This window comes from Haliotis cracherodii, unplaced genomic scaffold, assembly GCF_022045235.1.
Source record: "Haliotis cracherodii isolate W230 unplaced genomic scaffold, xgHalCrac1.p SCAF_9, whole genome shotgun sequence".
Taxonomy (NCBI): domain Eukaryota; kingdom Metazoa; phylum Mollusca; class Gastropoda; order Lepetellida; family Haliotidae; genus Haliotis; species Haliotis cracherodii.
In genome coordinates, this window is record NW_027266343.1 from 22,207,678 (window position 1) to 22,232,953 (window position 25,276).

Genomic DNA, 25,276 nt, shown 5'->3' on the forward strand with positions numbered 1-25,276 from the left:
AGGGTATAGGGAAGTAGTGTCCGTTTGTAGTCCGGGCTGCTGGCTTATGTGGCAATGGCAATCACTGGATAGTTACAGTCTACAGTTCCTCCTTACATTTACATGACTTCTGGACTCTTCTGGTTACAGACCAGTAGGGCTGTTACATGGCACGGCATTTGTCCTCATTTGGAGTCTCCAGACGATAAGTCATTGATATTTACCCAGTTTGCTTTTCCCCCATGAAAGACATCAGTCAATCATAATTAAGTTATAAGTATTTGATATGGAATCATTGGTGTCAACAATTAATAACTTTGTTATCTGTCTGTTGAATGTCCCGACTGTGTTCCTATGTTGTGCAGACTGTAAACCATGCTACTGTAGTCGGTGGATTTCCGTAGTATGCCAGTGGCACCAGCAGCATATCATTAAATTTATGAATTTATGTTTTTTTTAATTTTCTGAATCATTTCAATATGGTTAACATAGTTTTCTTTCATTTTTTGAAAATTTAGATGTCATATATGTTCAGTCTGACAGTAAAACAATGGTTTCTCAATCCTAACTGACAAATATTAGTGAATGTAGAGCTCATTCAGTTTGAAGACGTCATGTGAACACAATGGATTGTATAGCCAGCCAACCCAGTCAGTGAATATTGAGGTAATCTGTCATTGTGTACTGGACTCTTCCACTACTGCAGCATATACCACAGGTGAGCACAAACCTGACAGTATTACTGGTGTTAGTGTCAGTCTGTCTTGGCATCAACAGTCCCTGTAGTTTCTTTTCTCTTTTTGTCTTCATCTTTGAACTAGCAATGTATTTTTTGTATCAGTGACTAGAGGTAAACATCTGATTTAATTTAACTTCCATAGTAGAAGCAACAGGTTCAAGTGATTTTGCCAACTTACACCCAGTTATGGGTGATATATGATTTCTCGATAATTTATCTTAATGACCTGTAGTTGTGTCAGTTTCACTTGCACAAAATGCAAGTTCAGAAATGCTGTGAATTCCCTGCATAGAATCATCTGCAAAAACTGCAGCATGATGTTATCATAATGGTTTGTTGTCAGGAAAGTTTACTTCACTGTCTTTAATCCATTTCTTAATTTCACTTTGAACCATGACTCGTATGAAATACACTCTAGGACGGGGGAAACATTCTAGAGCAAGGTAACATACCCAACATTAAGTTAAAGGCAAACCAAATAGTAGCTAGCATGGTTAGTGTGTGTCCAATCACATTAAACATTAAACTTGTCAGTCATGATGTTCCTATGGGGGATGAAAGATCAGTGTCTTTGGAGGTCCTGTGTCAGGGCCCAAATACTCTACACAACTCTCAATGCAGCTGAAAGATTGCTGAAGTCAGCTGAGTTCCTCTTACAAGGGGCTTCAGTTTAGTTCTCGTGTACTTGAACATATATTTTTTCCTACATTTCATTTCTTTGCACCTCAAGATTCTAACTTACCTTGTGAAACCCCACTTTAGCGTATCTCATACGATTTCCACCCAGGTGAATACTTCAGGCTGCTTAGTCAGGCCTGCATCTCTCACATTGTTTTTCATAAACTTCTCTGAATCTTGTTAAACCCTGTCAATGTTTGTCAAATTAAGCAATTTGTATTGTGTTATACTGAACAAGATATCAAGAAGGAGAAGTAAATGGTATGTATAGAGTGGTTACTGTGAGCAAGCCCCAACAGTTGGAACAGATGGAATGAGAATGGTGATACCAACACTACACGTAGACTGGGAACACAGCACTACACGTAGACTGGGGACACAGCACTACACGTAGACTGGGGACACAGCACTACACGTAGACTGGGGACACAGCACTACACGTAGACTGGGGACACAGCACTACACGTAGACTGGGGACACAGCACTACACGTAGACTGGGGACACAGCACTACACGTAGACTGGGGACACAGCACTACACTTAGACAGGGGACACAGCACTACACGTAGACTGGGGACACAGCACTACACGTAGACTGGGGACACAGCACTACACGTAGACTGGGGACACAGCACTACACGTAGACTGGGGACACAGCACTACACGTAGACTGGGGACACAGCACTACATGTAGACTGGGGACACAGCACTACACGTAGACTGGGGACACAGCACTACACTTAGACTGGGGACACAGCACTACACGTAGTCTGGGGACACAGCACTACACGTAGACTGGGGACACAGCACTACATGTAGACTGGGGACACAGCACTACACTTAAACTGAGGACACAGCACTACACTTAGACAGGGGACACAGCACTACACAAAGACTGGGGACACAGCACTACACGTAGACTGGGGACACAGCACTACACGTAGACTGGGGACACAGCACTACACGTAGACTAGGGACACAGCACTACATGTAGACTGGGGACACAGCACTACACTTAGATTGGGGACACAGCACTACACGTAGACTGGGGACACAGCACTACACGTAGACTGGGGACACAGCACTACACGTAGACTGGGGACACAGCACTACACGTAGACTGGGGACACAGCACTACACGTAGACTGGGGACACAGCACTACACGTAGACTGGGGACACAGCACTACACGTAGACTGGGGACACTACACGTAGACTTGGGACACAACACTACACGTAGACTGGGGACACAGCACTACACGTAGACTGGGGACACAGCACTACACGTAGACTGGGGACACAGCACTACACGTAGACTGGGGACACAGCACTACATGTAGACTGGGGACACAACACTACACGTAGACTGGGGACACAGCACTACACGTAGACTGGGGACACAGCACTACACTTAGATTGGGGACACAACACTACACGCAGACTGGGGACACAGCACTACATGTAGATTGGGGACACAACACTACACTTAGATTGGGGACACAGCACTACATGTAGTTAGGGAATGAAACCAGAACCATCCACACACACTCCCAACTTGGAAATTTGTTTGCATATGTTCTGAACTTACTTTAAAGAATGCATTTTGTTGCAACAAATAATAATGTAGCTTGTTGAGGATTTGCTGATCTCTACTCTTGTTCTACTCTGCCTCTCTTGTTCACCTGGCAATTATCATAGCCCTCAGCCCTTCCTGATAGGACAACATTTCTTCCTCCACATTTGATTTATTAAGATACATTAAAGTATGTGAATAGCTCATAGCTACAGTATCATGCCATAAGTTAAGGGACACTTGAGACATCCCAAGTTCGACAAGTTCGACATTTGGTTTAGCACGTCTAACTTTCGACCCGCGAAAATGTTATGATGTGGAACTTTGGCCACAGATTGATGATGTCGTCAAGTATCACATGCCACATGCTTTATTGTCGTCAGCTCCGTTTCGCACGATTTCTGCCACTGACTTTATTATGGTTTGGAGAAGGAATGCATTTGAATTGACATGCATTTGAATGGTAAATCTTGCAGAGAAATAATCAAGAATAGAAATTGTGCTCGATCTACCCAAGAGCACAGTGCATGGCGTGATTCATCGCTTAAGCGAGAGAGGAAGTTTGGAAAATCAAATTTTTAAACTTATCCTGCATTACTCTGTTTTGCATTTACTGCTGTCTTTTGACAGAAAGATGAACTGTGTGAGATCCAGCTGCTGAAGAAAGTTGTCCGAACCAGTCCAGGAGGCAGCGCCCTCTCACAGTGGGCACGTGACCCGGAAGTCATGACGTCACATCAAAACACATAACTGCTTTGTCACCTCCACGGACGGACATACTTTGTATCCCTTGTGGAAATTAAAGCTTTTTATATTTTGCGTGTTTCTACATTCATCGTATGCTTCTACATTGTCACCTGTTTATGGGCTGTTACCTTTAGGGTCTTCTGATTCATAATTTGTAACGTTTAGCGCTCGTTTTTGGCCCTATCCTTCAACTCTACGAGTATCCAGGACACACCTCACTCAAAGTGCTCGTCGACCCCCTGATATGGCTTACAACTCGGAGACTGCGGTCTTTCTACACCACTCTCACCTTTATCGACAGCATCATCCCTTCCGGTGACGCCCGTAACAGGGCGGGTCTTCAGTCTCCTCAGCCATCTACTTTGACAGCCATCTACTTTGACGGCAGCGCTGTCGACAGCGCTCCCGGTGTCTGAGTATCTAAGCCTAGCTTCCCAGCGCCTCCGGGCGATACCAACACAACCGGCACTCCCAGCACCACAAGCTCTCTGGAACTCCTGGCTCTCCCAGCGCCTCCAGCTGTCTGGCACAAGCTATCTGGCACTCCCGGCGCCTGCAGCACCTCAAGCTCTCCAGCGCCCGCCAGCACCCAGATCAACAAGCTGAGTATCTCAACCGATCTTCTGAATCAGCATAAAGAGTGCCATTGGCAATTGCCTCTACGGTGCCACTGACATCTGCTACTATTACTGACATCTCATAGATCATCACACAGCAAAGCAAGGTGAAACCACGTCTTTCAAATGTTGATGATCCTGTCGCTGCTCTCCTGTACGTCTTCAGGATCGTGACTAGGAGGAATCTTTCAACCTATAGACATTTTGTCTGATTCAACTTGCCCACTGGCGATGGTCTCCTTAAACCCATTGTTTAAAGCGCCATGCTTTCGGAGAGATGACCTGCGGGTTTCCATCGAAACGGAGCTTCTGGTGGACAGCATCTGTATCAGAACTGGCAGATCTTCACTGTTCAGACTCAACAAACCTGTTTGACCCCTTCGTCATAGGGTACCGGGTACCCACTTCTCGGGATCATTGTTGACTGGTCTCGCATATCACGGTGTATCATATCGTTCTGCACCGGCCCCTCAATTCGACGCTGACATCCACTGTCTTTTTCTTCGACAACACCTACACCAACGCTCCTCTACCCAGCCTCAGCACCAGCTTTCCTCAAAGAGACTCTTCCTCGGCGCTCCCACATTTTTTTTGCAAAATTCAGGGTCATCACTTGTTTGTCTACCACACAGTTCATTGAGGATTGTCTGTGTGTGGAGATTGCACCTCATTTCTGGCTCCAATGCAGGTTTCTCAGTTACTGAGTTTCATCGCCCCCTTGCTATGAGAACGATAGCGCCTATACAGCGTTCAAGGGATGAAAAAGATTGCCTTCCTTTGTACAGTTTGATCTTTTAGACTATGACATATTCATATCTTCAGCCTTGGCTACCAGATACAGCGCCAATTTTCTACTTTGTCCCACGTCCGTTCCATCAACCGCTTTTGACTACTTGCCTAGTATCGTGTTGTCGTCCTTCATCTACACCTCGATATAAGAACAGGAGCACTAATATAACGCTCAGGGGATGGAAACGATCACATAACTTCACATTACTTCGTGCAGTATGGTGCGATCTACCCAAACTACAGTTTTACAGAGTTCCTCATTCTCTTATGGACACACTGCCTCGACTTACGATTACCTTGTTACGTCGATGCCTCGGCTGTCGATTGTGGAGCTGGTTTATTTTGTCCACATGGGGTTTGGTTCGCAGGCGAGCACACCTCTCCACGTATCGTCCCAACAGTACACGATCGGAGACCCCTGTTGCTGACTTTTCAACTTAACAGTCTTGTAGACGCCCTCATTTACCATGACTTCCTGCTCTTCCACTGCCAATTCCACCTTGTCAGTGGCTTGTGTTCTGGGATTGCCCACACCAGCCCACTTTGTTACCGACTGTGATCCGGATATCAACACCATTGGCACAGCAACAGCCTCGCGATAAAAGCGCTTATCCAGGACGTCACTTACTGGCAGAGAATTCTCTGTCACGCCCTGTAGATCATGTCCATTGACTGCATCACCATGGTGTGGTGTGTGAGGAACCAGGGCACTCTCCACTCTCCATGCCTGCTAAACCAGACCTTCTGCTTCCTCGACTTGGTGGTCAGCCTGGATCTGTACTTTAAGAAAAAGGAGCTTGTCTTGCATTCACCAGGTTGAGAGCATGTTCTGACACAGGCTCTGTCCAGGCCTAACTAGGTGGCTCCCACTAAATGGAAGCTCCACCCAGAAGTCTTCGCCAGACTATGTCAAATGATCGACACACCAAACATCGATCTGTTCGCCACATCTCTGAACTGCCAGCTGTCCCATGCATTTCACCGGTGCTGGATCGGGCCGCTGTGGCAGTCGATGCCTTCAGTTTTTCCTGGGAAGGATTACACGCATAATCTTCCCTCTCCCACTGATCCAGGCCACTCGTCATCTGACACTGATTTTGGTCGCGTCTTGGTGGCCGGCCAGAAGTTGGTTTGTCAACCTCCAAAACATCGCCAGAGACAACCCCTGGAACTTCGGAGGTGGTCCAATCTTCTGCTCCATCCACAGAGTTGGTTGCCACACCCTAAAACCCGCCTGGCACATCTGCAGAAAGCCCCATGAGCCAAGGGCTATTCGGCTAGGGCAGCCAAGGCTATTGCTTCAGCACACCATCCATCTACAGGGGGACTGTATGATGATAAATGTTGCTCGTTCCAGGCATTCTGTTCAGACAAACACCAGGATCCGATGACAGTGTCACTGCAGTTCCTGGCTCAGTTCCTTATGTATTTGCACAGCACCGGTCGGTTGAAGGGCCCTACCATCTCCACATATCTGGTCGCCATGAACTCCCATCCCGGACAATCGGAGAATGACAAAAATTCCCGAACTGCAGGCCTGGCTGCGCTCATTCTGTCTTGAAGACCAGAAAGCCAAGTTCAGACCGCCTGCATTGGATCTGAATGTGGTCTTAAACGCTCTTCGGATGGCTCCCTTCGAACCACTCCACACGTCTTCCTTCTACGACCACTCGGGTCAATGAGCTCCACGCCCCCAACGTCTCCCATGTCTGGTTCAAAGTGGTACTCAGGGCGCCTTTCATCATGGACCATGCTGGGACTTCATCGTAAATCATCAATTCCCAGGACAGCCTGATAGATCATTCATTATCCCCTACCCCCTCATCCATTGTGGGTGCCGGCGATAAGGATGAGCGTTATAATGCCCAGTAAGGGCACTGAAGGTCTTCTACAGCAATCTAAAGCCTGCCGCAAGTCTAGGAAAGACCTTTTTTCTGTCGGTCTGCCCTTCGTCGCAGTCATTGGTCAGCCGGAATAATTTTCACTGTGGCTCCGGGCGGTCATCCTCTAAGCTTATAAAGTCACCAGATTGGACCCTCTCCCCAAAGTTATCATCCAACGCAAAGTCAAGGCAATCGCATTTACCATGGCTCTTCACAGTATAACTGTTCCATCCAGTCGCTCATGGAAGCCTGTCCTTGGCAATCGGACACCGCCTTTGCCAACCACTACCTCCGTGATGTAGCCTTGGAAGATGTCGCCAGCGTTCAGTTTTGGTCCCTGGTTGTAGCCCAACAGGTCACCTATCACCGACGCCACTGATTCTCTGATACCCTGAGCGGGGCCCGTCGACCTCTCTGGTGTTTATCACCCCAGACAAGATGGCTCTCTTGCATTCTGCATTCGTTCTTAGGTCAGTTTTTAGTTTTTGGCTCAATCTATTTCTGTCACTCATCCAGGTTTTACTTTTTGCATCAACTCTTGTTTCCTGATGACAGGAATGGTAGTAGATGTTGACGCTGACGCCAATGCTGCTGATTCTCCGATACCCAGAGCAGTGCCCGTCGAACTCTCTGGTGTTCCTCACCTCCAGACAAGAGGGCTCTCCTGCATTTCGCATTCGCTCTTGGGAATGGTCATAGATATTACTGCCAACGCCGCTGATTCTTTAATACCCCAAGCGGGGCGCGTCGAACTCTCTCGTGTTTATCACCTCAGATTAGAGGGCTCTACAGCATTTCACTTTCACTCTTAGGTAAGTTCTAGTTTGGGGCTACCTGCCTCATTCTATTTCAGTTGCCTATTTAGGTGTTTCCTTTTTGCATCGACTCTTGTTTCCTGAAGACATGAATGGTCGTAGTAGTTCCGGTCATCACTTGTATGTGGTGCGGATTCATCGGACCCTGATGAGGGTTTGTTATGGATCACATCTGAAGGTATGCCCACCAGCCATGCTGTCTGATAAAAATGCAATACGGAGTAATGCAGGATAAGTTAAATGTTTTGGGTAAAATCTAAATATTTTTTACATTTGTATACTTATCCAGCTTTACAAAGTCTAAGTTCCCTCCCTTCACTACGCTGCCTCCCAACGGAGATTAAGATGTTATGTTTAAAGCAGTAATGTGTTTTGATATGACGTCAAGACTTCCGGGTCACATGCCGAACGTGAGAGGGCGCTGCTTCCTGTACTGGTTGGGACAACTGACTTCAGCAGCTGGGTCTCACACAGTTTGTCTTTCTGTCAAAAGACAGCAGTAAATGCAATATGGAGTAATGCAGGATAAGTATACAATTGTACAAAATATTTAGATTTTACTAAACTGGTAGACTGAGGATTCTGAGCACCTGTGACAGAGGTGTGTTGATTCCTGGTGTCAAAGTCAATAGATGATCATCGCTTACAGAAATTACTAACAACTTAAATGAAAACAGGCCTCCTACTGTTTCCAAGAAATAAGTTATATGAAATAAATTACAAACTCAACATCCTATTTCAGTCACTCACATGGCCAGCACAGTCTCCAGATATGAACATTAGAGAAAATATTTGGCTTTGTATCAAAAGAGAGATGACAACATGTGTTCATAACATTGACACTACCAGAGATCTGCAAGAAGAGATTTGTGACATTTAGGAATCTTTGATTGTTGATTACATAAAATATTTATACATGAGCAATCCATGCAGGATTTTGAGAGTATACACAACAAAGGGTTACACCACACATATTAGGTATGACAGTTTTATATTTTGTCTTTGGCAAGCAACAAATAGAACAATTTACACTTCCAGGTTCGTGACATGACTCAAGTGTCCCTTAGTTAACGCATGGTACTGTATATGGAGTACTGCTTGAAGTTATCTTCAGTGCAATTCAGTTTGGTTTCAGCTGCCTCTATTTATTTAAAGTTCTGTTAGATTATATGATAAATAGGTTTGTCTTTTATGCACATATTTAAAAAGATAATTGGTCTATCATATCAAGATGTTACATATGCAGTTTGCCAAGCGTTCCTCAACTCCAACACTGCCTGAGCCTACAGATCCCCCAGTGGTGAGACAATACTTCAGGCTCTATATTTGAAGGTGCTCAGTAGATTGGTCATTTTGGTGGATCTTTGTAGTTGAAGGATGTCAAGCATAGTGTCATCTGCATAACAGTCTTCGGTTGTAGTCAAACGAATCCTTGTGGATGATCTTGGTGATTGATGTCATACATGTCATGCATACAAATGTTTTCATTGTTAGCATTCTGTGTAGATGATCTTAAGTTTTGAATTCCTGTATTTTAGGCTTACAAATGTCTTCAGAACAACCATCTCTGACTGTAGTCATAGCATTCTGTGTAGATGATCTTGAGTTTTGAAGTCCTGTATTTTAGGCTTACAAATGTCTTCAGAACAACCATCTCTGACTGTAGTCATAGCATTCTGTGTAGATGATTTTGAGTTTTGAATTCCTCTATTTTAGGCTTACAAATGTCTTCAGAACAACCATCTCTGACTGTAGTCATAGCATTCTGTGTAGATGATCTTGAGTTTTGAATTCCTGTATTTTAGGCTTACAAATGTCTTCAGAACAACCATCTCTGACTGTAGTCATAGGATTCTGTGTAGATGATCTTGAGTTTTGAAGTCCTGTATTTAAGGCTTACAAATGGCTTCAGAACAACCATCTCTGACTGTAGTCATAGCAATCTTGGTAGCTACTCCTGATGATAGATGTCATTCTGATCACAAATGTTTTAGGATGACAATCTCTGTGAGTAGACATAGCATTCTGTGTAGATATTCTTGAAGATGCATGTCATAGCTTTAACTGATATCTTTGGTGTGACAATCTCTTGCAGATTTTGTAGATGTTCTTAAAGTTGATGTCATACCTATTACAGATGTCTTCAGTAGGAAAATCGCCATTCTTGGTACTACAATCTTAATATCTAAAGACCCTGCATAACGTTGGGCATTCCTCCACCCACGAACTTACATGCTGTGATATAACTTGAATACTGTTAAAATCTATGTTAAACCCAACTCACTCACAATGTTATGTTGTATATTATCATCATTTCACAACAAGTGTTGAATAGGTTATCAATGTATGCATTTCTGGGTAATATGATAATACCAGTTTGCCATTGTCAAGCCATCTAAGTGCATTGTGTGGTCGCGTGCGTACATGCGTGTGAGGGTGAGTGGGTGCATGGATGTGCATGTATGCATATGTTTGTGGTCTGTCTGTTATGTAAATAACATGCCTTACTGTATAAATACCACATGGCACTTCCTTGACCATGCACTAGGAGACCAGTTTGGTGCACTGATTGACAACGTGTATCAGTGCTATGTGACAATTGAACTGTTTTTGCTTCATGCACATGTGTTCTTATGAAGATTGTATGCTTTTCTTCCAATTCTCCTTCTGGAATACAGGTCAATGAGGCTGAAGTATTACAAACCTTAGAACCTTATTTTAAGCTTAGCAGAAGTAAGCTGATTATTTTGCGTTTTGTCTTTCACCTGTTTTGTTAATGTCATGAAGTATAAGGTAGGGTTTTTTATATAAAAATGTTAATTTGATTTGCTCGTAGCTTGGAAAGAAATCCTTTTTATATTGCATATTTGGTCAATATCAGTCATGTCAGAGGATACTTGAAAGTGACTAAAACCTCGTCTGGGTCAGATTTCCAAGCAAGAACTTCAGCGAATAATAATACCATAAGATCATCTGATATTTCTGCTAAACTGGATTAAGACAACTTCCTTCAGAAGACCCATCACCTGCACCTGCAAGTGGCCAGGAAAATGTCCATTTGACAAGGATTTCAAAAATTCTTTTTGGTTATTCATAATTTGCTACATGTTTCATTCAGTTAGGTTAATGCCGACATATTTAGAATGGCAACAATGGAATGAAAGCGCTCTCAGTATTGGTATTTTGGTATTTGATAAAGTTGGTATATATTATGAGTTTCACAGAGATTTGAAAGAGTCAATCCAATACATTTTATGTGATTATATGGTTTGTTGTTTATCTGTATGAAACCAGGACTTTGTAGAATTGAATCTTCGATGTTGCTTTTGGTATCATTTATCTCTGTGGTGAGCTGTTGTATCTCCAGAAGCACCTGCTGCTGAAAGTTACCAGTGTGTTATTGTATGAGGGTTGTGTTCCAGGACGGAGATGACAAGTTGGATGCGTCCCTCACTGCACCACGGATGTTTCTCACCTTTGACAGTAAGTATGTTGTAGGTCATATACTTTTTCATTTGAAAAGTAAATTCTATTTTTTTTTCATTTAAAATCCTGATGATCAATATTTTAAACTGGACAGTTGTTTTATATCATCATAATTATTCAGAATTGTTGATAATACTGATGATTGGTCCTGTTGAAGTTATTGTGGGGCTGTGACGGTTCATTGCTGCAGGCATGTATCATTGATAAAGTTGTTGTGTGTATAATAATATATATAATAAATATATAATAATAATAATAATAATAATAATAATAATAATAATACAAGTTTGTACGTATTGGGCCAGAATGGGAGTTTGTTTGAGAATCCAAGGTTTCGGGGGCTGGTTGATATAATCTATGTTTAGTCCATCAAGTAGGCAGGTGCCCTTCCATGGTAACATCTATAGGCTATACACAGCACCTTGAATTGGTTTCTTGCCTCAGCTGGAAGTCAGTGCAGGGACCTTAAGGCTTGAGTGATGTGGGATATTGTGTGACATCCTTCAGTAGGTCTTGCCACTGCATTCTGTACATGTTGGAGATTCCTCAGTTGTTCATATTTTATATCAGATGATTGTTTCTGTAGTCCAGTCTTGATAGTATCAATGAACACACACAAAAAACCCACAGTTACGCTAACTTTTGCAACATCAGTGCTACATGACAGATCATCAGTGACACTTAACAGTCAGTTTCCTCATTGATACTTGTCATGAAGTTGAAAACGGTCAAGGTGAGTTATTTGATTCTGAACAGTCTGTTCCGGAATGTTTACAAGAAGTAGAAGACAATAGGTTTGCCTGACATGTATTAACTCCTCTCCCAGAGTCCTACAAGTACCAGCTGAGAGCCTACATCTACCAAGCCCGGGACCTCCTGGCAGCTGACGACTCCGGACTCTCAGGTAAAGTAAACTCTCCCACACAATTAACCTGAACTACTGCTGTTCTGAGTGTACTTAACTTTGTCGAAGGTACTTATTTGGAAAACTATGAATGATTTCTTCTGATTGTCCAAATAAAAAAAGACTTGATAATTACAGCTCTGAATCAGTTATTTTTATTGAGGCATATCAAGAAATCACTCATGTCCTTATCCTTACATCAGTACTCTATATCCTAATCCTTACATCAGGACTCTGTATCCTAATTCTTACATCAGTACTCTATATCCTAATCCTTACATCAGTACTCTACATCCTAATCCTTACATCAGGACTCTATATCCTAATTCTTACATCAGTACTCTGTATCCTAATCCTTACATCAGTACTCTATATCCTAATCCTTACATCAGGACTCTGTATCCTAATTCTTACATCAGTACTCCATATCCTAATCCTTACATCAGTACTCTACATCCTAATCCTTACATCAGGACTCTACATCCTAATCCTTACATCAGGACTCTATATCCTAATCCTTACATCAGGACTCTATATCCTAATCCTTACATCAGGACTCTGTATCCTAATCCTTACATCAGTACTTTATATCCTAATCCTTACATCAGGACTCTATATCCTAATCCTTACATCAGGACTCTATATCCTAATCCTTACATCAGTACTGTCGTAATCCTTACATCAGTACTCTATATCCTAATCCTTACATCAGTACTCTATATCCTAATCCTTACATCAGTACTGTCGTAATCCTTACATTAGTACTCTATATCCTAATCCTTACATCAGTACTCTATATCCTAATCCTTACATCAGTACTGTCATAATCCTTACATCAGTACTCCATATCCTAATCCTTACATCAGTACTGTCATAATCCTTACATCAGTACTCTATATCCTAATCCTTACATCAGTACTGTCATAATCCTTACATCAGTACTGTCATAATCCTTACATCAGTACTCTATATCCTAATCCTTACATCAGTACTCTGTATCCTAATCCTTACATCAGTACTGCCGTAATCCTTACATCAGTACTCTATATCCTAATCCTTACATCAGTACTCTATATCCTAATCCTTACATCAGTACTGTCATAATCCTTACATCAGTACTCTGTATCCTAATCCTTACATCAGTACTGTCGTAATCCTTACATCAGTACTCTATATCCTAATTCTTACATCAGTACTCTGTATCCTAATCCTTACATCAGTACTGTCGTAATCCTTACATCAGTACTCTATATCCTAATCCTTACATCAGTACTCTATGTCCTAATCCTTACATCAGTACTCTATATCCTAATCCTTACATCAGGACTCTATATCCTAATCCTTACATCAGTACTCTATATCCTTATTCTTACATCAGTACTCTATATCCTAATCCTTACATCTTTATCCTAATCCTTACATCAGTACTCTATATCCTAATCCTTACATCAGTACTGTCATAATCCTTACATCAGTACTCTATATCCTAATCCTTACATCAGTACTGTCATTATCCTTACATCAGTACTCTATATCCTAATCCTTACATCAGTACTGTCGTAATCCTTAAATCAGTACTCTGTATCCTGATCAGTACTCTATATCCTAATCATTACATTAGTACTGTCTTAATCCTTAAGTCAGTACTCTGTATCCTAATCAGTACTCTTTTCAAAGAAATGTATAGGAGAACATATTGGAAGTGTATTGAAATCCTACAATTTAGAAGGCACTTAATTGCATCAAGGACATGACCAGTATTTGAAGGGTGTTGGCTGACATGTTACAAATATAATCTGTCATTGAAGTATTTGCTTGTTACTGTCAGTAGTAATAATGACTGTGTTATTTGTGCAGATCCGTTTACCCGAGTGTCCTTCCTGACACAGAGCATGGTGACTGAACGTCTACACAAAACCCTCTGCCCCACCTGGGATCAGACACTCATCTTCGGGGAGATCGAAGTGTATGGAAACCCCAAGGGGATTGAATCTCAGCCTCCAGATATAATTCTGGAACTATTTGATCATGACACATTTGTAAGTATGCAACCTTCTTCCGTACAGAGAATCATTCCATTCTCAGCCCTAGCCGCCTGTACTATCTTCAGCCCTAGCCGCCTGTACTCATCCTATCTTCAGCCCTAGCTGCCTGTACTCATCCTATCTTCAGCCCTAGCCGCCTGTACTCATCCTATCTTCAGCCCTAGCTGCCTGTACTCATCCTATCTTCAGCCCTAGCTGCCTGTACTCATCCTATCTTCAGCCCTAGCTGCCTGTACTCATCCTATCTTCAGCCCTAGCTGCCTGTACTCATCCTATCTTCAGCCCTAGCCGCCTGTACTCATCCTATCTTCAGCCTTAGCTGCCTGTACTCATCCTATCTTCAGCCCTAGCTGCCTGTACTATCTTCAGCCCTAGCTGCCTGTACTCATCCTATCTTCAGCCCTAGCTGCCTGTACTCATCCTATCTTCAGCCCTAGCTGCCTGTACTATCTTCAGCCCTAGCTGCCTGTACTCATCCTATCTTCAGCCCTAGCTGCCTGTACTATCTTCAGCCCTAGCCGCCTGTACTCATCCTATCTTCAGCCCTAGCTGCCTGTACTCATCCTATCTTCAGCCCTAGCTGCCTGTACTATCTTCAGCCCTAGCTGCCTGTACTCATCCTATCTTCAGCCCTAGCTACCTGTACTCATCCTATCTTCAGCCCTAGCTGCCTGTACTCATCCTATCTTCAGCCCTAGCTGCCTGTACTCATCCTATCTTCAGCCCTAGCCGCCTGTACTCATCCTATCTTCAGCCCTAGCTGCCTGTACTCATCCCATCTTCAGCCCTAGCTGCCTGTACTCATCCTATCTTCAGCCCTAGCTGCCTGTACTCATCCTATCTTCAGCCCTAGCTGCCTGTACTCATCCTATCTTCAGCCCTAGCCGCCTGTACTCATCCCATCTTCAGCCCTAGCTACCTGTACTCATCCTATCTTCAGCCCTAGCTGCCTGTACTCATCCCATCTTCAGCCCTAGCTGCCTGTACTCATCCTATCTTCAGCCCTAGCTGCCTGTACTCATCCTATCTTCAGCCCTAGCTACCTGTACTCATCCCATCTTCAGCCCTAGCTGCCTGTACTCATCCCATCTTCAGCCCTAGCTGCCTGTACTCATCCTATCTTCAGCCCTAGCTACCTGTACTCATCCTATCTTCAGCCCTAGCTACCTGTACTCATCCCATCTTCAGCCCTAGCTGCCTGTACTCATCCTATCTTCAGCCCTAGCCGCCTGTACTCATCCTATCTTCAGCCCTAGCTGCCTGTACTCATCCCATCTTCAGCCTTAGCTGCCTGTACTCATCCTATCTTCAGCCCTAGCTACCTGTACTCATCCTATCTTCAGCCCTAGCTACCTGTACTCATCCCATCTTCAGCCCTAGCTGCCTGTACTCATCCTATCTTCAGCCCTAGCTGCCTGTACTCATCCTATCTTCAGCCCTAGCTGCCTGTACTCATCCTATCTTCAGCCCTAGCTGCCTGTACTCACCCTATCTTCAGCCCTAGCTGCCTGTACTCACCCTATCTTCAGCCCTAGCCGCCTGTACTCATCCAATCTTCAGCCCTAGCTGCCTGTACTCATCCTATCTTCAGCCCTAGCCGCCTGTACTCATCCCATCTTCAGCCCTAGCCGCCTGTACTCATCCTATCTTCAGCCCTAGCCGCCTGTACTCATCCTATCTTCAGCCCTAGCTGCCTGTACTCATCCTATCTTCAGCCCTAGCTGCCTGTACTCATCCTATCTTCAGCCCTAGCTGCCTGTACTCATCCTATCTTCAGCCTTAGCTGCCTGTACTCACCCTATCTTCAGCCCTAGCTGCCTGTACTCATCCTATCTTCAGCCCTAGCTGCCTGTACTCATCCTATCTTCAGCCCTAGCCGCCTGTACTATCTTCAGCCTTAGCTACCTGTACTCATCCTATCTTCATCCCTAGCTGCCTGTACTCATCCTATCTTCAGACCTAGCTGCCTGTACTCATCCTATCTTCAGCCCTAGCTGCCTGTACTCATCCTATCTTCAACCCTAGCCGCCTGTACTCATCCTATTTTAGTGATTCTTGATACTCAAGGGTCAGCTGCCAATATGCATCTTATTCTCAGCTCAAGCTTCTTATGCTGATCCTATTCTTAATAATAGCTCTCTCTACCCATCCCATTCTTAGCTCTAGCTGCCTATACACATTCCATTCTCAGCTCTAGCTGCCTATACACATCCCATTCTCAGCTCTAGCTGCCTATACACATTCCATTCTCAGCTCTAGCTGCTTATACACATCCCATTCTCAGCTCTAGCTGCCAATACACATCCCATTCTCAGCTCTAGCTGCCTATACACATCCCATTCTTAGCTCTAGCTGCCTATACACATTCCATTCTCAGCTCTAGCTGCCTATACACATCCCATTCTTAGCTCTAGCTGCCTATACACATCCCATTCTTAGCTCTAGCTGCCTATACACATCCCATTCTTAGCTCTAGCTGCCTATACACATTCCATTCTCAGCTCTAGCTGCCTATACACATCCCATTCTTAGCTCTAGCTGCCTATACACATCCCATTCTTAGCTCTAGCTGCCTATACACATTCCATTCTCAGCTCTAGCTGCCTATACACATCCCATTCTTAGCTCTAGCTGCCTATACACATCCCATTCTTAGCTCTAGCTGCCTATACACATTCCATTCTCAGCTCTAGCTGCCTATACACATTCCATCCTCAGCTCTAGCTGCCTATACACATCCCATCCTTAGCTCTAGCTGCCTATACACATTCCATTCTTAGCTCTAGCTGCCTATACACATTCCATTCTCAGCTCTAGCTGCCTATACACATCCCATCCTTAGCTCTAGCTTCCTATACACATCCCATTCTCAGCTCTAGCTGCCTATACACATCCCATTCTTAGCTCTAGCTGCCTATACACATCCCATTCTTAGCTCTAGCTGCCTATACACATCCCATTCTTAGCTCTAGCTGCCTATACACATTCCATTCTTAGCTCTAGCTGCCTATACACATCCCATTCTTAGCTCTAGCTGCCTATACACATCCCATCCTTAGCTCTAGCTGCCTTTTGACTAAAGAAATATAAATACTTGGTTCTCAGGCACTGCCTTCATCATCACAAGGGATGCAGCACGTTTCGTTATTGTTCCATTTTAAAACCCCCAAGATCTTTAGATATTCCACGTCTCAAACACACGACCCAGGCAGTGAAATGCTAAAATACTTACATTTACTTCTATTACATTCCTATTCTCTATATTACTATTCTCAGCTGTAGCTGCCTATACCCATCCTATTCTCAGCTGTAGCTGTCTACACTGATCCATTTATCAGCTCCTGAAATAAAGGGACTTGTGTGTTCCCTGATAGAATGATTTCTATTGAACCTTATACACAACCATATTTCAGGGACATGTGAGACTAATGTATCAGGGATGCTGGTTGCTGATGAACAATTGTGATTTTGGTTCCTAAAAGAGAAAAGAGGTCTAATATTCATAAGTCATTGTCATGGAAATAACCCAGTACCATAAGATAAGAAAAACCTATGTCATTATCCCACAGTTCATTACCTCTGTTTGTACTGACACTGTATGTACATATGTAAGAAGAGAAAGGAAGTCAACACAACACCTACATGAACACTATGCAGTTCCCCCCAATGAAATACCTCATTCCAGGGTTAAGATTGGTATTTAAACCATGCATCGTTTATTAGTTACATAATTTTCAACTACTGAATCAATGATGATATTTATAAGAGAGCTACGTGATGCAGTGTCAACCATGTATGCCAGTGTATCCTGGCTGTAGCAGCAAGATGTTTTTCGAGCAGGGCTTAAAGTTGTTCTTATGTCATCCCAGGGTAAGCCTGAGTTCCTGGGGCGGTCCAAGGCACAGCCTATGGTGAAGCTAGACCCAGGAGATGCCCGCACACCAGTTCTGCAGTGGTATGAAATAAACCGTATGGGGCAGAAGGGAGGCGAGCTACTTGCAGCATTTGAGCTATTTCTGGTGAGTCGAACTTTGTGTTCATGATGCCTATGACCCATCTGCCTTGTCCTCTGATTTGGCTTACTCTTTTTTATCTGTGGTTTATAAAAGCCTCAAACACTCTAAGTTTGAAAGTTATACATATATGTTCCACTTCATTATGACATTTCATATTTGAATTAATAAAAAGTATAGTTTGAACAATGCTATATATCAAATATATGTCTATTCAGATGAAAATGCTGTTGATATCATGCAGATATTTGTTTTCATTCCACCCAAGCTTCTGACCCACTGTGCATGCATGAATGAAAAGTAGTGCAGCCATTATACTTTCTGCTGCTTAGTGATATGTTACCTTCACTCTCACAAGGCAGGTAGCAACATGTTCATGCAGCACAGTGTAGGAGAACACACTGACACAAGCAGAAAATATATACCTGCAGCACAGTGTAGCAGAACACACTGACACAAGCAGATTACAACATGTCATTCATGCAGCACTGTGTAGCAGAATACACTGAGACAAGCAGATTACAACATGTCATTCATGCAGCACTGTGTAGCAGAACACACTGACACAAGCAGATTACAACATGTCATTCCTGCAGCACAGTGTAGGAGAACACACTGAGACAAGCAGATTACAACATGTCATTCCTGCAGCACAGTGTAGCAGAACACACTGACACAAGCAGATTACAACATGTCATTCATGCAGCACTGTGTAGGAGAACACACTGAGACAAGCAGAAAATATATACCTGCAGCACAGTGTAGCAGAACACACTGACACAAGCAGATTACAACATGTCATTCATGCAGCACTGTGTAGCAGAATACACTGAGACAAGCAGATTACAACATGTCATTCATGCAGCACTGTGTAGCAGAACACACTGACACAAGCAGATTACAACATGTCATTCCTGCAGCACAGTGTAGGAGAACACACTGAGACAAGCAGATTACAACATGTCATTCCTGCAGCACAGTGTAGCAGAACACACTGACACAAGCAGATTACAACATGTCATTCCTGCAGCACAGTGTAGCAGAACACACTGACACAAGCAGATTACAACATGTCATTCCTGCAGCACAGTGTAGCAGAACACACTGAGACAAGCAGATTACAACATGTCATTCCTGCAGCACTGTGTAGCAGAACACACTGACACAAGCAGATTACAACATGTCATTCATGCAGCACAGTGTAGCAGAACACACTGACACAAGCAGATTACAACATGTCATTCCTGCAGCACAGTGTAGCAGAACACACTGACACAAGCAGATTACAACATGTCATTCCTGCAGCACAGTGTAGCAGAACACACTGACACAAGCAGATTACAACATGTCATTCCTGCAGCACAGTGTAGCAGAACACACTGACATAAGCAGATTACAACATGTCATTCCTGCAGCACAGTGTAGCATAACACACTGACACAAGCAGATTACAACATGTCATTCATGCAGCACAGTGTAGCAGAACACACTGACATAAGCAGATTACAACATGTCATTCCTGCAGCACAGTGTAGCAGAACACACTGACATAAGCAGAAAACATATACCTGCAGCACAGTGTAGCAGAACACACTGACACAAGCAGATGACAACATGTCATTCCTGCAGCACAGTGTAGCAGAACACACTGACAAAAGCAGATTACAGCATGTCATTCCTGCAGCACAGTGTAGCAGAACACACTGACACAAGCAGATGACAACATGTCATTCCTGCAGCACAGTGTAGCAGAACACACTGACATAAGCAGATTACAACATGTCATTCCTGCAGCACAGTGTAGCAGAACACACTGACATAAGCAGAAAACATATACCTGCAGCACAGTGTAGCAGAACACACTTACACAAGCAGATTACAACATGTCATTCATGCAGCACAGTGTAGCAGAACACACTGAGACAGGCAGATTACAACATGTCATTCCTGCAGCACTGTGTAGCAGAACACACTGACACAAGCAGATTACAACATGTCATTCCTGCAGCACAGTGTAGCAGAACACACTGACACAAGCAGATTACAACATGTCATTCCTGCAGCACTGTGTAGCAGAACACACTGACACAAGCAGATTACAACATGTCATTCCTGCAGCACAGTGTAGCAGAACACACTGACACAAGCAGATTACAACATGTCATTCATGCAGCACAGTGTAGCAGAACACACTGACAAAAGCAGATTACAGCATGTCATTCCTGCAGCACAGTGTAGCAGAACACACTGACACAAGCAGATTACAACATGTCATTCCTGCAGCACAGTGTAGCAGAACACACTAACACAAGCAGATTACAACATGTCATTCCTGCAGCACAGTGTAGCAGAACACACTGACACAAGCAGATTACAACATGTCATTCCTGCAGCACAGTGTAGCAGAACACACTGACATAAGCAGATTACAACATGTCATTCCTGCAGCACTGTGTAGCAGAACACACTGACACAAGCAGATTACAACATGTCATTCCTGCAGCACAGTGTAGCAGAACACACTGACACAAGCAGATTACAACATGTCATTCCTGCAGCACAGTGTAGCAGAACACACTGACATAAGCAGATTACAACATGTCATTCCTGCAGCACAGTGTAGCAGAACACACTGACACAAGCAGATTACAACATGTCATTCATGCAGCACAGTGTAGCAGAACACACTGACATAAGCAGATTACAACATGTCATTCCTGCAGCACAGTGTAGCAGAACACACTGACATAAGCAGAAAACATATACCTGCAGCACAGTGTAGCAGAACACACTTACACAAGCAGATTACAACATGTCATTCATGCAGCACAGTGTAGCAGAACACACTGACATAAGCAGAAAACATATACCTGCAGCACAGTGTAGCAGAACACACTGACACAAGCAGATTACAACATGTCATTCCTGCAGCACAGTGTAGCAGAACACACTGACACAAGCAGATTACAACATGTCATTCATGCAGCACAGTGTAGCAGAACACACTGAGACAAGCAGATTACAACATGTCATTCATGCAGCACAGTGTAGCAGAACACACTGACACAAGCAGATTACAACATGTCATTCATGCAGCACAGTGTAGCAGAACACACTGACACAAGCAGATTACAACATGTCATTCCTGCAGCACAGTGTAGCAGAACACACTGACACAAGCAGATTACAACATGTCATTCCTGCAGCACAGTGTAGCAGAACACACTGACACAAGCAGATTACAACATGTCATTCCTGCAGCACAGTGTAGCAGAACACACTGACATAAGCAGATTACAACATGTCATTCCTGCAGCACAGTGTAGCAGAACACACTGACACAAGCAGATTACAACATGTCATTCCTGCAGCACAGTGTAGCAGAACACACTGACACAAGCAGATTACAACATGTCATTCCTGCAGCACAGTGTAGCAGAACACACTGACACAAGCAGATTACAACATGTCATTCCTGCAGCACTGTGTAGCAGAACACACTGACACAAGCAGATTACAACATGTCATTCATGCAGCACAGTGTAGCAGAACACACTGACACAAGCAGATTACAACATGTCATTCCTGCAGCACAGTGTAGCAGAACACACTGACACAAGCAGATTACAACATGTCATTCCTGCAGCACAGTGTAGCAGAACACACTGACATAAGCAGAAAACATATACCTGCAGCACAGTGTAGCAGAACACACTGACACAAGCAGATGACAACATGTCATTCCTGCAGCACAGTGTAGCAGAACACACTAACACAAGCAGATTACAACATGTCATTCCTGCAGCACAGTGTAGCAGAACACACTGACACAAGCAGATTACAACATGTCATTCCTGCAGCACAGTGTAGCAGAACACACTGACATAAGCAGATTACAACATGTCATTCATGCAGCACAGTGTAGCAGAACACACTGACATAAGCAGATTACAACATGTCATTCCTGCAGCACAGTGTAGCAGAACACACTGACACAAGCAGATTACAACATGTCATTCCTGCAGCACAGTGTAGCAGAACACACTGACATAAGCAGATTACAACATGTCATTCCTGCAGCACAGTGTAGCAGAACACACTGACATAAGCAGAAAACATATACCTGCAGCACAGTGTAGCAGAACACACTGACACAAGCAGATTACAACATGTCATTCATGCAGCACAGTGTAGCAGAACACACTGACATAAGCAGAAAACATATACCTGCAGCACAGTGTAGCAGAACACACTGACACAAGCAGATTACAACATGTCATTCCTGCAGCACAGTGTAGCAGAACACACTGACATAAGCAGAAAACATATACCTGCAGCACAGTGTAGCAGAACACGCTGACACAAGCAGATTACAACATGTCGTTCATGCAGCACAGTGTAGCAGAACACACTGACACAAGCAGATTACAACATGTCATTCATGCAGCACAGTGTAGCAGAACACACTGAGACAAGCAGATTACAACATGTCATTCATGCAGCACAGTGTAGCAGAACACACTGACACAAGCAGAAAACATATACCTGCAGCACAGTGTAGCAGAACACACTGACACAAACAGACAACAACATGTCATTCATGCAGGACAGCTAAAGTTATATTTGAGCTATTTAATTTCATTGAATGTACAGATGACAGGGAAAGATTTGCCATTCCTTCCACCTAAAAAGGGCAGCTTGTACCTGGTACCAAATGGAATCCGTCCCGTCATGCAACGCACAGGCATTGAGGTAGGAATGTTATGTAGACATTGATGTTACAAAGTAGACACAATTTATGGACAACAACTACTTTAATACTGTAGAGGTGATAGATCCTCATACCGTTGTCAAGCAAGACTGAATGAGGAACATTGTGCAGAATATATATAGTAGGTGGAAATAAACAGTAATAACAATTGCATGCATGAGTTAGCTGATGTTAGTTAAAAGAACTGCTGTTGATAAAGACCATGAGCTGTATGTTGTGTTCAGGCATTGCTGTTTGTAAAGAACCTGGGAAGTGTATAATGTTGAGTCACAATACTGTGTCAGTTGTGAGAATAAAGATGGATGTTTGAACGAGTCTGTGTTCAGTTGTTGTACATACATCCACAGGCCTTGTGCTGGGGAGTACGCAACATGAAGAAGTTCCAGATGTCCAGTGTGTCGTCCCCAAGCATAGAGTTTGAGTGTGGTGGTCATGTTCTTAACTCTGTCACCATCAAGGATACCAAGAAGAACCCAAACTTCTCTGAGCCGCTTTTATTCTTTGATGTGGTTGGTGCATTGCTTGAATTACTGTCTCCTGTGTGCCCTTCAGGCAACGTAGCCATCCACATTTCAGTCCATGTCGTAGCGAACTTCTCTAATTTGATTGCAAAGTGATCTCAAAGGTAGGCCTTATATAAACTGGTCATGGACCCCATTATACAAGAGTTTATTTTGGAGCTACATCTGTTTTAAGTCCATGATAAAGTAACAGAGTTATGACAGTGCGTTGTGAAACAGGACAAGTATTGTGTTTGATATTTCATAAATTGCCAGGCTGCCATCAGGACCCAAAGGCTTTATAAACCTGCAGGCCCTGACTATACTCTTCGGGCCCTCATTAGAGACAACTACAGCTTATTGTAACAAATAAATCAACATGTAAATTTACTGCAGGCCATAAGGAACCATACAAATTTGTAACAAGGGGCCCGAAACAAGATCTACCTGACACGGGCCTACAGGCCAGCACCTATTTCGAACACTGCTCATATATCACACTGACACATGCTACCAAAAAATATACTTTTCTCTCTGATCATTTGAAATTGGTCATTTTTTATAATTGTGTACCATTTAAGAAAAAAGAATGTCTGTATAAAGTTTGATTTTCTATCTGCTGCTGTCCATTAACAGATGCTGCCGAAGGAGGAACTGTACATGCCACCTATGAACATCCGTGTACGCGACCATCGACAGTTTGGTCGGAAGCCAAATGTTGGTGTGTATGTGTTGAGGACCATGGAGGATTTCCGCTGTGAGCCCTTGTTGCCAGCTGCAGATGAGGAGGAAGAAGGTAGGAAAGGTCAAGGTTATTCAAACATGCTCATATTCAAGTATGTGAAGATGCTGCAGTTAAATCATTTCTAACTCTTCATGGTCACTGTGTGAGAAGACGACAGTATTTTGTCATGTTGCAACTTTGACTTGTACCATGATGATGATGGTGATAATGATGATTATTATTAATATGATTATTATTATTATGATTACAAGTATGTAAATATGAAATATGAACAATGTTAAAGAAGTAGGTAGACATTTCAGAAATGTTATTATGTTTGCAAGATTGATGGTTGTATGAAGCAGTAGGTTACAGCGTTTTGGGATGTCCTTGAACAGGTAGCATTGTGGGGAATGGTCCAGCTGGAGAGCATGTGGTTGACATGCCCCAAGAAGAAAAGCTGCCCAAGGTAAGCTTACATCAAGAGTCTGATCTATGTTTATGGTAGTATTGCATAAGATATTAATGTCATGATAGTAATAACAATAATATTCATCATATCAGCTGCCATATGTTGTAACAGTAGTGTTGCTGTGTTTGGTAGACCATGCAGTGCTGTGTTGTATGTAGTGTTGCCAAGTAGGCATGTCACATTGTTACGTCACACTCCAGAGAGATCCTATCATCTACTACTCCCACATTTGTAGCCATTCTTCTTGTGCCTAAGCTGTTCCTGTCCATACTCATTGTATATGTTGTCTGTCTCTACTCAGAAACCTTGGTTTAATAAACTGAAAAAGAAAGAGAAAGAAGAAGAGCCTGAAACACCGGTAGTTTTGAGTGCCTTTGTCACAAATATGTTGTTACCATTCTTTTCTAACAATTTAACATCTAATTTTTCAAGTATTTTTAAAAATATAAAATAGACTTTCCTTCATGTTTCAGTCCCATTTTTTGCACTTTATTTTCAAGTGATTTTTTTTCTTGTCCACTTTTATTATTTCTCAACTTGAC

The 25,276-nt window shown here is 43.2% G+C and overlaps 1 protein-coding gene across 9 annotated transcripts in view; it reads left to right on the top strand.

Moving 5' to 3' along the window:
• Window positions 1-25,276, top strand: part of LOC139452043 (myoferlin-like) — a 182,977-nt gene that overhangs the window by 128,642 nt on the left and 29,059 nt on the right. For 6 of the 9 annotated variants that reach the window (XM_071233332.1, XM_071233329.1, XM_071233335.1 and 3 more), the window contains 9 exons: window positions 11,242-11,302; window positions 12,132-12,209; window positions 14,067-14,248; window positions 18,124-18,273; window positions 22,921-23,019; window positions 23,386-23,547; window positions 24,175-24,334; window positions 24,661-24,731; window positions 25,036-25,092. In XM_071233332.1, the coding sequence (XP_071089433.1) occupies window positions 11,242-11,302; window positions 12,132-12,209; window positions 14,067-14,248; window positions 18,124-18,273; window positions 22,921-23,019; window positions 23,386-23,547; window positions 24,175-24,334; window positions 24,661-24,731; window positions 25,036-25,092 (1,020 nt within the window). The remainder of the gene's footprint in view (window positions 1-11,241; window positions 11,303-12,131; window positions 12,210-14,066; window positions 14,249-18,123; window positions 18,274-22,920; window positions 23,020-23,385; window positions 23,548-24,174; window positions 24,335-24,660; window positions 24,732-25,035; window positions 25,093-25,276) is intronic. The other 3 variants (XM_071233334.1, XM_071233333.1, XM_071233336.1) reach the window with 1 other exon arrangement.